Raw genomic sequence first — 16,305 nt, forward strand, 5'->3', positions numbered from 1 at the left:
GACCTATTCTTAGCACAGACAGGTTTTAAATTGTATGTTTGCAATGTTAGAAATCCTGCCGGCTGTCTGTTTGCCAGAGACAGAAACAAACTGTGCATAACAATAACCTTGCTGATTACTTGATGAATCTTGTCAGTGTGTTTTGCATCCTAACACATATCATCAGGAATCTCAGACACTCCCAACCACTGCAAGGCATTTCAGTCAACATTTACTGAAAAGAGCAACAGCAAATGATGAAAATATTTAGACATATTTAACCTTGACGTCTTTGTCCAGTCTGCAAGCCAGAGTGGCGCTGTTAGAGGCGGGATTGAGAGCCGAGCTGTTCACGGAGCCGACGGGCACGGCGAGGATAGGTACAGGTCTCAAAGCGTCGCCCTCCAATGACGCGGCGCTGACGTTGGGTGGGGTCAGAGAGACGGCGGCGCAGCCCATTGCCCGGGTGCAGCCCTGGGCGGGACTGGAGGAAGGCTGCGGGCACACGGCGAGGTGGGGGAGATAGGTCACCGGTGTTGCAGACTGGATTGGTGTCACTGCGGCTGTGGGTCGGTCCTGACTTTGACATGCAGCTGAAAATATTAAAAAACAATATTACACATCTATCATACAACAAGACAACATTTAATGTCCATTTTACTCGCAGTAAACTCACCTGTCCTGACCGCATTGCGAGCCTGATTCACAGTCATCTGAGAGCTGACGTGCAAAGGGACTTTTGGCTGTTGGCCAGTGGCTGTTTGAGCTGCTGTTACCACAGCTGCAGGCTGGGAGTTGGTTGGTACAGCGCTGGAGCACACGGCGAGGGGTTTGTTGAAATCAGGACCTGGAACAATGGCACCAAGGGGAGCGGAAGAGGGGCTGACGATGGTGATCCCTCTGCCAGCCTGAGTGCACAGACTCATGGGCACTTTGGGCTGGGTGCTCCCCGACGCAGTCCTGACAGGAGGGGACATAAAGACGGGTAAGACCTCGGAGACTGAGGTCACAGGAGAACAGCTAACCAACTGGAAGAGTTATTTTCTTGTTCAAGTTATCTTAAATATCACAAACAGGTGATATTATTCACAGATGTGAAACCAGGCCTGTGAGTGTGCAGTGTGTTGACAATAATAAATGACTGACCTGCTGACTGGGCTCATGTAGTTCCCAGGAAAGACTCCAATCTTGCCAGTGTGCATGGACGTGCCCTTGAACCAGCCATCCTGACAGCGTTCCAGCACCAGAAACATCTCTCCCTTCCTTAGTTCAAGCTCGTCCTCCTTACGGGGAGTATATGGGAACATAGCCACGTAGCTAGAACCGGAGCAAACAGTAAACAAAGATTTAGTAACACACACACACACAGTGAGCTAACACGGAGGATTTTCTCCCACATGGAAATAAAAGCAGTTTAACATTTCGCACAGCATGCCATTTGTTCTGGATTTATCCCGCTGCCTAGCTGTACATCTGTCATCCTCTCATCTGAGACCCTCCAGTAGAGATCGAGCCCTCTGACCCAGAGAAAATCAGCACTGGAGGACAAAACAATTTGCGGGTCATCTCTCCAAGGCAGCAGGGCCAGGGAACGGCAGCCGAGAAGATAGGAGAGTCTCAGCTGAGATGTTTTGAGTCAGAGGGGGCGGAGGGGGGGAAGGGAGGGAACATGGATGCCTCAAAGTCTGACATGCACGCACAGGCAGATGACGACGAGAGAGGAGAGGAGGCATGAAGTGGATCTAATTCACATCAGGTGTGCGGTGTCTTGGAGGAGTAATGAGGGTAAAGGTGAACGGGGGTCAGAAGTGAAGGGGTGACAGAGAGGATCTCCAATGGGACCCAGGAGACTGTCGTCCGCAGGTTTTGACCCCTTCACCTGTGCACATGCTCACACTTTGCAGACTTGCACTGACAGCTGAGCAGGGAGGGGGGGGGTCACAGACAGGCAAACCCCCCACCCCCCTTTTGAACTGGGCATTTGCATTACGGCCCTGGGCAGTCGGTGCACAAACCGCTTCTGACATTTCACTGCACATTTAAGACGACTGCATATTTTTGTGTGGGACTGTTTTCATAACTCACACTGTGGGTCTTTGTCTCCCACTTTGGTCGCTTATGCTGGGGGAGGGTCTCTGTCCGGCAGCCAGTGAATACGCTGCTCCGTCGACGGAGGACTGCGGGGGAGGAGGTGGGGGCGGTGGGAGAACATCCTGTTAAAAAAAAGAAAAAAAAGGAGAATAGAAAATCATATTAGCAGTTGGATCAACAATTTTACAGCAGTTCATCATTTCTTTCCCTCTCGGCGTGAAGCAGAGAGACCAAGAACAAGCAACACGAGCCTCAGAAATACAGAGAGTGTGTGTTGCGTAAGTTGAAAAACCAGTTTGTTTATGAGCAACAAAAAAAAAAGAGGAGAATGAGAGATCATCTGTCATCTGGGATATTCCCTCCGGTTTGCCGACACTGAGGGAGAGCCTGGTTTGGCAGACGTTATAATCTTGTCCCTGACTTCCCCTCTGCAACTGAGAATTTCCTTTTCTGCTTGTTTGTTTGTTGCTAGGAGACCGCATAGCTAGAATCCATTGCAGTATTTAATTGGGACCATATGAAATGAAAAACATGTTGGTAGACACACTTCAGAGCAACCCTCAAACCGAGCATGAGTGGATTCATCTTAACTCGCTTGTTTTCCTCCTGTTGATCGTCTGTAACGTCGAGAGAGACTCGAGCTTTTGACACAGAGGCTAATGATCTCAGCGTGCTCGTAGAGGAGCTCTAACACTTTCTTGTCTTTTGTGTGCTACTCTGTTAGAGGATTAAAATTAAAGTTGCCACAACAAAAAACACTCGAAAAAGCCCAAATGAGCATGTGGGGTGTTGAAATAACGGTGACGACAACTGCTTACACCTAGGCGCACCAAGCTCGAACACTGAGCAGCAGAGTAATAGCTTCCATGACACAATGGTTGAGCAGAGTGGCACTCAGACACTCACACATAACATACCACCGGGCCGTCTATGTGTGTTTCACTGCTGACGCTTGAGCTGAGATAATTAGGTTGCCTGCAGGCTAGAGAAATCATCTGTACAAAAACATCATGTAGTGTTCCCAAGTGAAGCGGAGAGGCTCAACCTTTTGTGTACACATTCCTGCTCATTCAAAAACTCCACATGCCAGAGCATACACACAGACAGACAGGAAGTATGCCTGCTGTTTTGTGTGGGCTGCAGGGATTTCTTGACATTTTTTAGTTGTACTTGATTGTGTTTTCCTCTCAGAAGTGACGTGTCAGAAAGAAAAAGTTAATTTCTGCTTAAAAGATGCCATCTTTATGCAGCTGGTTGACAAACTGTGAAACAACACAAAGCGTCTTACTTACAACATCTTACAAGTATCTTGCTCGACAGAGAGCGCCCAGAATAACACACTTTCACATCTGCACAGCCTGAAGTAACTATGTTGCTTGTTGGCAGCTGAAGGAAAGTGCCATGAGGCTTCTCATCTAAACAAACGTCTCAGAGGAAAGCAGAAGTTTTGCCGTGTGTGTTGGGTAAATTTAAGCATGTTTACAGATTATTTTATATTGTATATCTTTGTATCATTTTAGGCAAACCATCCATCCATTTTCTCTAACCGCTTATGCGCATGAGGGTCACGGCGGGTTGGAGCCTATCGCAGCTGGCTTAGGGCGAGAGGCGGGTACAACCATGGAGACAAACAACCATTCAAACTCACAGTCACACCTACGGCCAATTTAGAGTCACCAATTAACCTGTTAAGTTCATGTCCTTAGACTGAGGGATGAAGCTGGAGTACTGGGGAGGAGAACATGCAAACTGCACACAGAAACGCCCCGGCCGAGGTTTGAACCAGGAACCTTGTTGCCATTTTAAGCAAATTGGTTCAAATCTTATATTTCATGCTACATATTACACTAACAAGCAAAGTGTTGAAGAATATGGAGAATGACGCACAAATGAGTCAACTGTCTAAACAAGTCTGAAAATAGTTTTAACTTGTACTGCGAGACGGACGTGAGAGAAAGATGAAGTGGAGAACTGTGGGTAGATTTAAGCAGAAGTACACGTAGACAAATACATAAGTGTATACTGGTATATATACACATAGAAATGAAGATGGAGAATTGAGATTTTTGTTTTTTTTCCTTTATTATGTCAGTTACTGCCCACAAGAGCTACTGGATGTAATACCTTTCTGTGTACATGCATATGGATTATATGGACATAAGGGTTATGTAAGAATAGGAAGAGATGTTGGACATTTTGTATACTTTGACCTTTTCCTAATTTAAAACAATATTTTAAAAATAATCTGAACTGTTTGCAGAAAGCGCATTTTCTTAGTAACATACTAAACATTTAATCTGTTTAGTATTTGCTAACTCAAATCGATTATTTCAGTGACGTTTAACCGATCTGGCCTCATGTTTACACATTTATAAAGACCTGTAGAGGATTCTACCTACCACAGGAATAGATGTGTAGATTGTCTCCGAGGGAAATGTGAAGACCGTTGCTGTGGTAACAGGACTACTAGGGGGCGGGGTCACGATTAGTCCAGTTGTGCAAATGTGTACCTGTCAACAGAAGGGAAACGTGGGCCGTCAAATATAGCACAATGAAAGCACTGTATAGGCTCCACTCACTCTCTCCTGTCGCATTGTGCGTAACTGACTCACAAACAGTGATGCACGCATTGTGGGATTGTTTTCCAGTAACTTAACCACAATGGTGTTCTGATGAGCTGATTGGCCAATAAAAAAGCAGGTGACCCACCCAGCAGGGGATTTGATTGGGCATGTAAAGAGAGGTAGCTTCTCCCAACTAGTCATCCACGTGAGTCATGGCGGTGTCTTGGTAACAAGGCCATACTGTTGGACACACAATGTCTCCCTGTAGCCTGTGGTCTGTCTCCACGCATGGCTGCTCCAGACTGAGCCACCTCTTTAAAAGGTGAACCTTTCAGACAGCAAGGCAAGCCTCAGATTCAATCTTATCTATTGTGCACTGGGTGTGCCAAGGGGAAGCCAAATGTGCTCAAAGGTGACACTGTTAGTGAAATGGCTGCCTGAAAACAAACAAATAAGACTAAAGAAGGCGGCAGGTCTGTTAGAATCGTTTGAATGAATACATTTCTGTTTGAGAATACTTTAATTCATGGACAATTCTTCCTCGTTTTATCTGTCACATTGTAAAATAAGAGGCGGTTCATTTCTAGGATAAGGAGTACTCAGGCCCCGAGGCTACAGGGGCTTACCTTTGTTGTTTTTTGTCTGGGTGTTGGAAAGAGAAGACAAGCAGAGGTGAATGGGGGGGTAGAGGAGAGGAAAAAAGGCTGTGCACACAGAGCCTGGACAGTCTCTATTGTGTTTTTATTAAACACAGTGATCTGTAAATCAAATGTATTGTTAGCTCTGTTGTCACTGGTGCGGATCAGTTTACAGGCTTCAAATATTTTTTTTATTCCAAAAAGTACCTCAATAATGATTTAGCGGAAACCTCTGGCGTCATTACAAACGTGATTACACCTTCCACATGATAGAAGATAGAAGCCTTTGATTGTACATAAATCTACATGAAAGGTTACGGTTTAAAAAAAGAAAGATCCACTTTAAAAAGACAAGCGCTCTCCTTGTCTCGCTGTCTCACAAAAGAAGCACATAAACATACGCAGCAGATCAAAGATCGATGATTAATAGGGAGTTTTGGAACGTGGTGGTGTTTCAGAGAATCTGCATTTTCCAGATGACACAGAAAGTACGCTCAAGAAAAATGAACAGAAAGGCTGAGAATAACAGAAACAGAAACAGCTATAAAGCTACCAGCAGCTCCAAGTGGAACAACAATGCAGATGCTGGTGTATACAATATGATTATGTCAGAGTGTTGTCTTTGTTTACGGAAGAAGAGTCAGCTATTGTGTGAACATGCAAGCCAAAGTGTGAACGGGGACAAAAAGGCAGACAGGACAGTGAGGAGAGAAAGAGAGAGAGGGTGACGGGCAGCAAAGGTCAACAGGTTCAAACTGAACCCAGTCTGCTGCAGTGAGGACCTTGGTACATGGGGCACATGCTCCACCAGGTGAGCTACTGCCCCAGTTTGCCCCAGTGCTGCAGTCTGCTGCAAAGCTAGTTTTTGCCAGATTGTTATTCTAATTGTCTGAGAACATTATGAAAAAGGACCAGACAGAGACATTAAATATTTTCTGTCCCTTTTTTTCCCTTGATCTGGACTGTGTCTAATCAAGTCTGGCTGAAGGAGAAGTCTTGTTCTGAAATCTCCTCTGTAGGCGTGAGGTCATAGCACCCACTCTCTGAAGCGTTGCAGCCTTGGAGCAGCTTGTTCAACCCTCTGTCGCTCTCTCCTTGTTACACTCTTTAGTTTGTAGGAGTTCTTCAATCAAATACTCTCTGCTAAAAAAAACAAAACACAAACACAGATGGCCATCAAATATAAAAATGCCTCATCCATCTTGTTGAAATCAGCTAAATATTCAGCCATGACACTGAAAGTCAAACTCTTCCCGGGCTGGAACTCTCTCCAACTCTCGATCACAAAAACACTGTGTTCCTTCTGCAACAAGTCACCTCTCCTGAGAGTTTGGAACAAGACCTCTGCTTCAGTGAGACTAGGGTAAGTACAGAAAACATCCATTTCTCTGTAGGGTCCTTTTCATAATCTTGTCAGAGGAAAAAACAAGCCCTTTTAGTCGATGTACACTGATGATGCAGCACTGCCTCACAGGGTTATGCTGCAGGCATAGAGATAATTTTGTAGTTGCAGGCTGCAGCACTTGATGATGATTCTAAAACCCTCATATAGATCAGTGCCCTCCATAAAGTTTGGGACAGACCCATTTCCCGGCACCATAGTGTTTGGGACAAAGGGCGTCACAGGTGTTTGTGATTACTCAGGTGTGTTTAATCGCCTCATTAGAGGATAGATTAGATGAGCGATAACGGAGCTCTCAGCTCTCTTATCTCAGAATATCCATTCTTTCAGAAATCAAGGCATTTGTGGTTTCGTCTGTGTGGCGCAGTGCTGAAACATGACTCAACCTCTGTGTCACTGCCTGGGAAAACTCTTTATACGAGTGCCAGTGATTCCCGTTAAGTGCGGAGCACAAACATATGGGATTAGCTAACATGATCATGGCTTATAGCCACGAGCAGCTGCTGTTAAGACTCTCTGTGTCTTTGTGTCACATTCGTGGCATTTTAAAACATTTCTGAGGTAAATGTGTCATAATGTTTGAGATGCTGGTTTATTAAGAGGCGACGGGGTCGTACGTAACGAAAGTTTCCACCATATACGTTATACGGGACTCTTAAATAAACACCAACTAATGAACTTCTGGTATCACTTATAGAATCATTAATTACGGTTTAATAGTTCAAAATGAATAGCATATAATGGGTAAGATCTATTTGTTAAATCACACACACAGCCTCAGACTCAGGGTAAATCAGCAGGACACTTGTCTTGCCTGCTGTTCTGACTGTGTAGCGCCGAGTCAAAGCCGATCTCCAGTGGCTGGCAGCATTAAAGCAGCTGTGAATTTCTTGTCATGTCGGGATTGGTGTGGAAACCTTGAGGGCTGAGCTGGAGTCGTTTTTGTGGACGAGTGGAGTCACGCATCCATGATTTCAAACGCTTGGATGGAGCAATGCCCCGTTTGGTATGATGGGAGGGGGTAAAGGGAAGTCAGCCTAATTGCTGACAGAAGGAGAGGAGAGCCTTTGAAAAGCAACAAACAGCTTGTGGAAACAAAAAGAGCTGAAAGCTGGACTCAGTTTGTACGATTGTGTGTGGAGTTTTGCAATTAAATACCACTGAACAGGATATTGATAAGTCAGCTGGATAAGAGCCATCTCATCCGCTACATTGCATTAAAGAATGCCACAAAGTGCATTCCTCACTATGGTCAATAAACAACACAGATGATCATTTCTCCATGCTGCTGTGTACTGCTGTGCCAGGCCAAGACCATCGAGCTTATTTGTCCATGAATGCGCTTTCTGTTTGGTCAACACGCGAGTACAACTTCTAGGAAAGGACATGCGATGTAGCAGCAGCCGCTTTCCTCCCGATCTTACCTGTGAAGGTGCGCTGCAGGAAAGCCCACCACTGATCTCTCCGATTCGAGCAGCTGCCGTAGGGTTACTGGAGCTGATGAGGACCGGCCCGCTGATCTCCATGGAGTGCCGTTGAGGGGGAGGAGCTAGCATGGGTTTGTGGGACATGGTGAGAGAGGTGAAGGAATGTCGCTTCTTGCTGTTCTTCTTCTCCCCTGCCCGCTGAGCACCATTGCTCTGGGGCCCCGAGGAGGCCCCCTCGCCAGAATCTCCGTTGGATTCTGATGGCTTGTCCAACTCGATAAGCTGCCGAGCTGCCGAGTTGAACTACGAGAGAGCAAGAGAGGCAGGGGGTCAGCAAAGAGGGAGAAGTAAGGTGGAAATAACAGATAGAGGGGAAGGAGTGGTGAAGCTGAGAGTATTAAAACGATCATGAAAACTGTCACTCTCTATAATAACCATGACTGTCATGGAAGACTCAATCTTTAGAAAGTCATTGGAGATGTTGAGCAGCAGAATGATCCATCAGGTCTTTACACTATTAGTCTGAGGGAGCTGAGCTCGGAAAGTGCAGGCTTTGTGACCCCGTCAGGCACCTGTAAGGTGAAAATCAAAGGAGGAACACTAAAAAGGTTTCAGTTAATCACAGGGTGCTCTCACACGTTGCCCCGAGCAGCTCCCTCTACTTAAGACATAAAAGCTAGGCATTTCACTCCAATCTGGGAAAGAGCATGTGCAGATACATCACTGACATGTCAGCACACCGTCACACACGCAGAACGAAAGGTCCAGTGTGAGATTTATGGCGCTTCATTTATAGAATATGATCTATAAAGAACAAAACGCAAGCCTCGTTCTATTTAAGCAATCATAGATTTTTGTATATAAACAACTGAAGAGGCAACACGAGCTCCTAAAGCAGTGAAATCAGTGACCTAGATATTTGGGCGGGTTGTGCACAACCAAAACATTTTGGGGCTGCGCTATATGTTTGTGCATTATGAAACCAAACATGAGGACAACAAAAGAGTCTATTGTGCTACAGTGGCGCCCGCTGTGCGAAAACAAAAACAATGTATAGCTTTAGATATAGTCTCCGTTTTGTTTCTGCCAAACTCCTCGCTCAGTGGATAAAAATACAAATATAGAAAAGGGTGGAACACACATGAAAGGAATAAAGACAACTGTGACAGCTTGTTGTTTGGACTCATCTTTTCTGCTTATTTATAATATCTATAACAATAGAACGCACGCTGTCAGCGACAGCTTTGAAAGGAAAAATGAAAACTTCTTTAAAAAGGACAAAGATTTACTTCACTCTGTCTGGATTAACCCTAACCCCAGCTCAGAGAGGGAGACACTTTGAGTGTCTAAATCTTCAAAGACGCGTTGAGCATCTCTAAATAAAGGGAGGTATCATACACACTTTGCAAGATGTATACGGAATGAAGACTTTTAATACTTAACTTTAGCTGATCTTCATGGTGCAGCTACTCCACCAATGATTGGTGACATTTTGACATTAATGACTCTCGTTAGCCTGCACAAGGCTGTAAAGTCTTTATCTTATCTTTCTTACCTCCACATATGAGATGGGAAAAATTCCAATTTTATCTCCCAGCATTCCCTCTGCCCAGTTTTCATCCACTCTTCGGATCACAGTCAGGATATCGTCCTAAAATCCAAGACAGAGAGGGGGAACCGTGTGAGGAACATAATTAAGGTCGCCGCTAACTAAGAGTGTTTCTCATCCTCGAGGAACAAACAGTGAGGAGAAATAATGAGGTAGGGACAATGTTTTATTAAAAAGGACGTGCCCATGGGTAAAAACACTGGCGTCTAAGGCATGGCATTATGTTTGGAAAACTACTTAGTAAGCCTGTTTCTGTTTTTGCTTATGTGGCATATAAACAGCTGATGACAGAATACAAAAACATCAAAGTGTGACCCAAACAGCTGGACAGACATAACCGCTCAATTACTGTAGTTGAGCTGTGCCTCGCTGTGTATGGCGTTCATTCTATCCAGCCTAATTACAGTTGTTCATCAAGAAGTCTGGCTCAAAATATAAACCATTTCTCTGGGCGTTTCATTTAACAGCCCTTACGTTCGAACACATGCATAACTTGAGAAAATGAATGCTTAGAAGACAGAGTGTCACTGTAATGAGAGGTATTTTTGTTTTACTACACTGACCACGTAGCAGAACTGTGGGTGTCGCAGCGCTGCTGTGCCTCACCTTGGAGAATGGCAGACAGTCCTTGTCCGCCTCCTTGTCTTTGAGCTCAAAGTCGTAGAGCGCTTTGCACTGAGGCGGCGGCTGCGGCAGCGGCTTGATGACCTGGACGAAGTTGGTGGGGAAGAAGCCGTGGACTCCACCCATCTCGCCGTGGTACCAGTTCTCGTCCACTTGCCGGCGCAGGATGATAATGTCGCCCTTGCTGAACTTGAGGTCTCCTGGTTCCTTGCCATCGTAGTTGTAGAGCGCCTTGGCACAAGGGAGCTGGGGTACACCCTAAAAACAGAGATTGAGAGTAAAATGTGATGTCTTCCACTTCTTCTTTGGGTTACATTTACATTTAGTCATTTAGCTGATGCGGTTATCCAAAGCGACTCACAAAAAAGGGAAACTATCAAGGTTAGTGTGACAAGGACATGTTAGTGCAGCTGAAGCGCTACTTGCATAGAATCAAGTGACAGTTGTAGAGGGGGATAGATTTAGCATGTCCAGTTGTTAGTAGTGTTGGAGAGGAGGTATTCTCTGGAGAGCTGGAGGTCTTCAGGAGGTTTTTGAAGGTAGAGAGGGACGCCCCTGATCTGGTAGGAACTGGTAGGACGTTCCACCAACGAGGAACAACAGACGAGAAAAGTTTGGATAGCCCTGAGCGTACTGGTGGCAGAGCCAGGCGTTGTTCACCGGAGGAGGTAACATATCCCTTAATGAGGACATTCAAGTAGGTGGGTGCAGAACCGGAGACTACTTCGTAGTCAGCATTAGCGATTTGAATCTGCTACAGGTAGCCAGTGGAGCTTGATGAGCAGCTGGGTTAACGTGTTCTTTTGGGTCGATTGAAAAGCAGGCGTGCCGCCGCGGTTGGGCTCAACTGACAGCTCCAGGAAAAACAATGAGAATGAAAAAATAAAAATAAAACAAATCAAAAAAAGAACGAGTGTTTAATCTCAAAACAGTATCGGGAAGACCAAATTAATCACAGACCAACACACGTTTCATGTTTTAGAAAAATATTCAAACGCTGAAACGGAAAATATCTCAGCCTGAAGAGGCAGAACAAACTCGAGAGCAGTCCATATAAAGGCCATCAGATCTTAAAACAGTGTTCACAGTCTGTCTCGCCACTCTGGAATCAACTAGGAACCAGGATAATTAAGTTAGCATGTTATTTTGGACACTACAAACAACAGGGTACAGAAAAAAGATATAGAAAACCTGTGAGTGGAAAGTATGCTTCCACAGAGACAGTTAACGGCCCTGTTTGTCCCCAGATAGTGAACAGATCTGTGCTCTGTGTTCACAGTTTAAGTGTGATGAGCCTGCTTGGTTGTGACTAGCCGACTAACGCCTTCAGAGGGCCCAGGGCTCTGTCCCTTTATCTTGCAGAGGAAGGTTTTGTATCTCAGCCTGCTAGCCTAGAGCCGTGAAAGGCCCATTCAGGGAATGACAATCCGGGGAAAGAGGGACAGAGAGTAAGGGGGGAGTAGCAGGATAGAGAAGCATCAATGTACTCCATTGAGGGTGGGTGTCCATGAGGAAGGCTCCAGTCCAAACCAACCCCCCACCATTTTTCCCCACTGCTGTTACACATCTTTCGCAGTGATCAGAATCACAAACACCACTAACTGACCGGATCACTACTCTGGAACTGAAACTGCAGAGTTGACGAGGAATACAAGTGATAAGAAAAAATGGCTACAACTCAGGCCGATACTGGCAGGGTGGGAAAATGAGCTAGAGAGGGAGAGAGAGGGGTTAAAGCAGAGTTTGGAGCAGGCTCTGCAGTCTTGTTAAAGCCTAATGAACCGTTTAAAGGCTCAGAGGAGAATAAAAGTACAGAATGAGCCGTGATGGTGAGCCAGGGTGACATTACCCTGCTGCAGAGAATCACACAGCCTGAAGCGCCGAGCCAATCGGTCTCTGGCTCGGCTGGTCCAGCCTGTGGGGAGAAAGAGAGTGAGAGAGAGAGAGATAGAAGTGTGAGGAGGGGTACTGCAGCCCCCTGCACACTGCGCTGGAACTGGGCCTCCTTTCAGGGGGAAAACAGGGCTTTTGAGCCCACCCAGGCCTGGCAGGGAGTTTCGTGATGAAAATGCAAATGAAAGTGGAAGCTCTGCCATTTTTGTCGCGAATGACAGATCAGGTTTAAGCTACACAAAGCCAGTAGGATCTAATTACATGGTAAATATGAAATGCTTGTCCCTGTGAAACTGAAGTTTGTAAGCACTTGTTTGTACACCAAGGCCAAGACTTAATAAAACCTTTAGCTGTAGCACTGTGTCCAAAGTCAGCATTGTTATGCAAGTGCTGTTGCACATGGTAAAAGTGATTGCACTCATAAAAGGTTTTAGTAAATAAAGTCTTGCACGTAGAAAACACAGGTGTGACCTTTCTGTGAGGCTCGGTGAGGCTGGATACCGATTTCTAATCCATCTGTTTTAGCGATTTTTTGTTTTTCCTGGTGGAGTTTTTGCACAGAACAAACTCTCCCCTGACATAGTTTTAAGTTTTGATCCCACACTCTGCTGCCTCTCTCTCAGCTGCTTTTTGATCTCCCTCTCCTGGCCTCATAAAAAAGGGTTTTCAGCAGAGGTACATTTCCATGTTTCACTCGACTTAACATGGTGAGAGGGAGAAGGAGAGAGAGGAGAGAGAATGACTATAGGGGCCTCTGGATGTAAGAGGTGGTGTGGGTGTACAAGACAGAGCTGGGGATGGAAGATGGGTGGTGGTGGTGGTGGGTTAATATCCGGTTTGGTGTCCATGGAGACAGTGCTGTTGTGTCTGCAGTGGACCTGCAGAAAGGAGTACCATCAGTCCTGACCGAACATCAAAAGAGAGACCGAGCAGAAGAAAACTACATAGTTGCTACTGCATACAATGTATTAAAAAAAAAGTCTCATCTCAGGCTGCTAGAAACACAAACAAACATACAATCATCCACAGATCCTCTTCAAACCCCCTCGGGACTGCAGGGTAAGATTGTTTTAAGCTACATCTCTGCATGAATCTGAAAAAGTCTGGTAAAATGCCATCAGCGTGGCCTAAGGAGGGGCAAGAAAGTTTTCTTTCTCGTCACTCCACCTCTCTAATTGTTCTCAACATCTGTGGTGAAAGTTTATGGAAGTAATTATACAGCAGCATAAGCCACTGTTGGGTTGCTGTATCAGACTTGTGAAACCTCGGACTTCTACCCTTTTTAAAAAAGATTTAAAGTACGTGATTACACACAAGCAGCAACACCTCACTTAAACTCTAGGTAACAAAATGACAGTCTGAGGGGCCACAAGACGCTTGTGGTTTTTATAATCTGAGGCGCCCCAACATATTTCATATAATCAGCATGTATAAACTAGAGTTGCACGATACCCACAGTACCCCACGGTGCCAAATCGTAACGGTTCCTACTATACTAGCTACATAGCGGCCGCCTCTACGCTCCTCTCGGCTTCTCACTGCATGCTACTCCCTTGTAAACAAACTAACATGGCAACTACTGCAACCGAACTACACAGCTGCTGAATGATTGGCTGTTGGCCTGTTACTTGAGACGTCCGGGGATATGGTAGGCTGTTTCCGCACGCTCGGTCCGCCCGTCTCTTAGCTGATTGGCTGTTTGTGTGTTTCTGCCGGCAAGGACGAACTCCATGAAGACAGCAACTCGCTTCAAAAGTTCTTCTTAAAGTTCTGTCTCGCCCAGACGCACGCACGGCTTAGAGTCACGAACACAAGACAACACACTCACCATGGCAGAATCACCGGGCCCGAGCAGCGAGTCTGCCGCGTCGTCGTCAAAAAAAACTCCTTGTTTCAAACTTGTTTCAGTCTAATTGTTACTTCACAAGTATTATGTTTATCATGCACCAGACAACATTATAAATAATAAATAAGTATTTATAACTTGTACGAGTACATTGCAGTTCATAAATATAATAATAAAAAAAGGCTGCAGTATCGCGATAACACCCAGAACCGTGATACTTTGTCTGGTATAGTATCGTGACAACTCTAACAAATCAATGTAAAGATAATATCCTTTACTGATCAGCATATTCATCACTGTTAGCACAAGAGCGAGAAAAAGTGAAGCATATGATCAGTTCAAATGAATGTTTTGAGTGTATAATGTGTCATTAAGGATGAACTCAGAATGAGATACAACTGCTAATTAAATAAGCTTCAGCAGGCAGCTCCTCTCAGCACATTTTGAGTTGTTAATGTTTGAAAGGAAAAACTCTCAGACGTCTGAACCCTGAAAGCCAAAGTAAACTTGTTTTGCCTTTTAACAAAAAACCCGCTATCAAAGAAGACTTCACTGTTTTATTTGCCACTGCAGTGCTACGACGTGACCGGGAGCAGACTGAAACTTTTGTTCACCGATGTGCAACCATCCATTAAGGAGAGAAGACGGGGGGAAAGGGGGCCAGACCTTCATTTGTTTTGTTTTTTTTAGACAAAAACCACAACAAGCATGTGTGAGAACAGTGCCTCCTCTTCCATGAGATTAAGTAACGTCAGCGAGGGAGAGAAAACAAAAAGCTAATGTTTGCACATACACAAAGTGTCCTTAAGGGGCTGGATGACTGTGTGTCTCTGTTGGAAATCACTTAGACGTTATATTAGATCTGCCACTTTCTTCATTACATTTCTACTTGCAGTTGAGAGCGCTAATGCTGTTATCGTACCTTTGTGTGAGGGAGCGACAGACAGGTAAACAGATATATTGAAAGTGAGAGGAAAAAAGAGAGAGTGAGAGAGAGAGATTAAGTCCAATGTGCAAGAGCATCAGCTGGTGTGTGCAATTACTCCTGTACTGCAGATAATGCAATTAGACCTGTGTGCTAAGGGGATTTGGCTATTATAGTGTTCTCTTCCACAGCACTGGATTATAACTGAATTACCAAAGGTTCTGCTCTACAGCACAGCCAAATGTCAACAACCAGTGAGCAGACAGGCATAAAAACACATGCGTGCATGCAGCGCTATGAAGGTAAGACCAGGTCAAACGGGGATAATTATGCCAACAGCTCGCTTTAATGTTTTGGACAAAAAGACGTCCTGTAGGTCTGTTACAGAAGTTTCAACGCACCGTTCAACTGCCGCAAAATCAGAATACATCATAATACAGTATGGACCTGCTGTGCATCAAACATAACACTCCACGGCAGCTTGTTTTTACAGCGAAAAACGCCAAGGTTACAGGTAACTTTTGCTCCCTCAGCAGTTCAAGGGTTGTGTGTAACCACAGTAGACAGAAACCTTTACCCCCTCTGTGTAAAGTGCCAGACATGACTCCACTCCCATATGGATACCTCCAGGAGCTCTGCAGGAGGTGGAGAATGAGGAGGGAGGGGAGAGAGGGCACTGCTGCCAAAACAGTGTATACAGGGTAGGGTGGTTTTGCTGGGGGTGGGTGTGAGTTTTTAGTCTGTCTGGTTTGCCCTTCTACAAACATTTCCAGGCCAAGTCGTGGCAGACAATCTGCCAGTGGCAGGAGGAGCACGTGCAGCATCTGCTACACTGGCCATAAGACATTTGTTGTCCATTACCGAGTCACTGCTCACTGAAGATCTTGCCACCAACATCATGGCACATGAACTGACACATGATGGGAGCGGGGAGGTCTGAAGGCATCAGCCATCTTGATTCCATTAGCGCTGCAATAGTTTAATTGATTCCTAATGGCCTTTCCTTTCTTTTCTTTTTTTATGACCGCCGTAGTGTAGGCTTCTTTTGCTGCCTCCAACGCAGCACCCTCTAAAAAACCTGTGGCGTGAAACGCAGGAACTGTGCTACAGACAGAGGCAGATAGATGAAAGTGAGTGATCGAATGAGAGCAGAGGTTCAGTTTGGACATGTAGTTGTATTTTTAGGATGATGGCTGTGGATGAATCTGTTGATTTAATGTGTTAATATTACAAATTCCTGTATTTTACAGCACATTTTGGCTGCATGGGTCTTTAATTCTGCTGTGTATTTAAGTGGCATTTCCCCA

The 16,305-nt window shown here is 45.2% G+C and overlaps 1 protein-coding gene across 3 annotated transcripts in view; it reads right to left on the bottom strand.

Moving 5' to 3' along the window:
* sh3rf1 (SH3 domain containing ring finger 1) overlaps positions 1 to 16,305 on the bottom strand; it is a 31,537-nt gene that overhangs the window by 3,430 nt on the left and 11,802 nt on the right. The window contains exons 3-11 of one of the 3 annotated variants that reach the window (XM_019278282.2): positions 12,184 to 12,249; positions 10,317 to 10,592; positions 9,657 to 9,752; positions 8,099 to 8,404; positions 4,470 to 4,580; positions 2,065 to 2,192; positions 1,126 to 1,296; positions 656 to 939; positions 262 to 572 (exon numbers count right to left, since the gene is read on the bottom strand). In XM_019278282.2, the coding sequence (XP_019133827.2) occupies positions 262 to 572; positions 656 to 939; positions 1,126 to 1,296; positions 2,065 to 2,192; positions 4,470 to 4,580; positions 8,099 to 8,404; positions 9,657 to 9,752; positions 10,317 to 10,592; positions 12,184 to 12,249 (1,749 nt within the window). The remainder of the gene's footprint in view (positions 1 to 261; positions 573 to 655; positions 940 to 1,125; positions 1,297 to 2,064; positions 2,193 to 4,469; positions 4,581 to 8,098; positions 8,405 to 9,656; positions 9,753 to 10,316; positions 10,593 to 12,183; positions 12,250 to 16,305) is intronic. The other 2 variants (XM_019278284.2, XM_010730991.3) reach the window with 2 other exon arrangements.

The sequence above is a fragment of the Larimichthys crocea genome, chromosome XVII (genome assembly GCF_000972845.2).
Source record: "Larimichthys crocea isolate SSNF chromosome XVII, L_crocea_2.0, whole genome shotgun sequence".
Classification (NCBI taxonomy): domain Eukaryota; kingdom Metazoa; phylum Chordata; class Actinopteri; family Sciaenidae; genus Larimichthys; species Larimichthys crocea.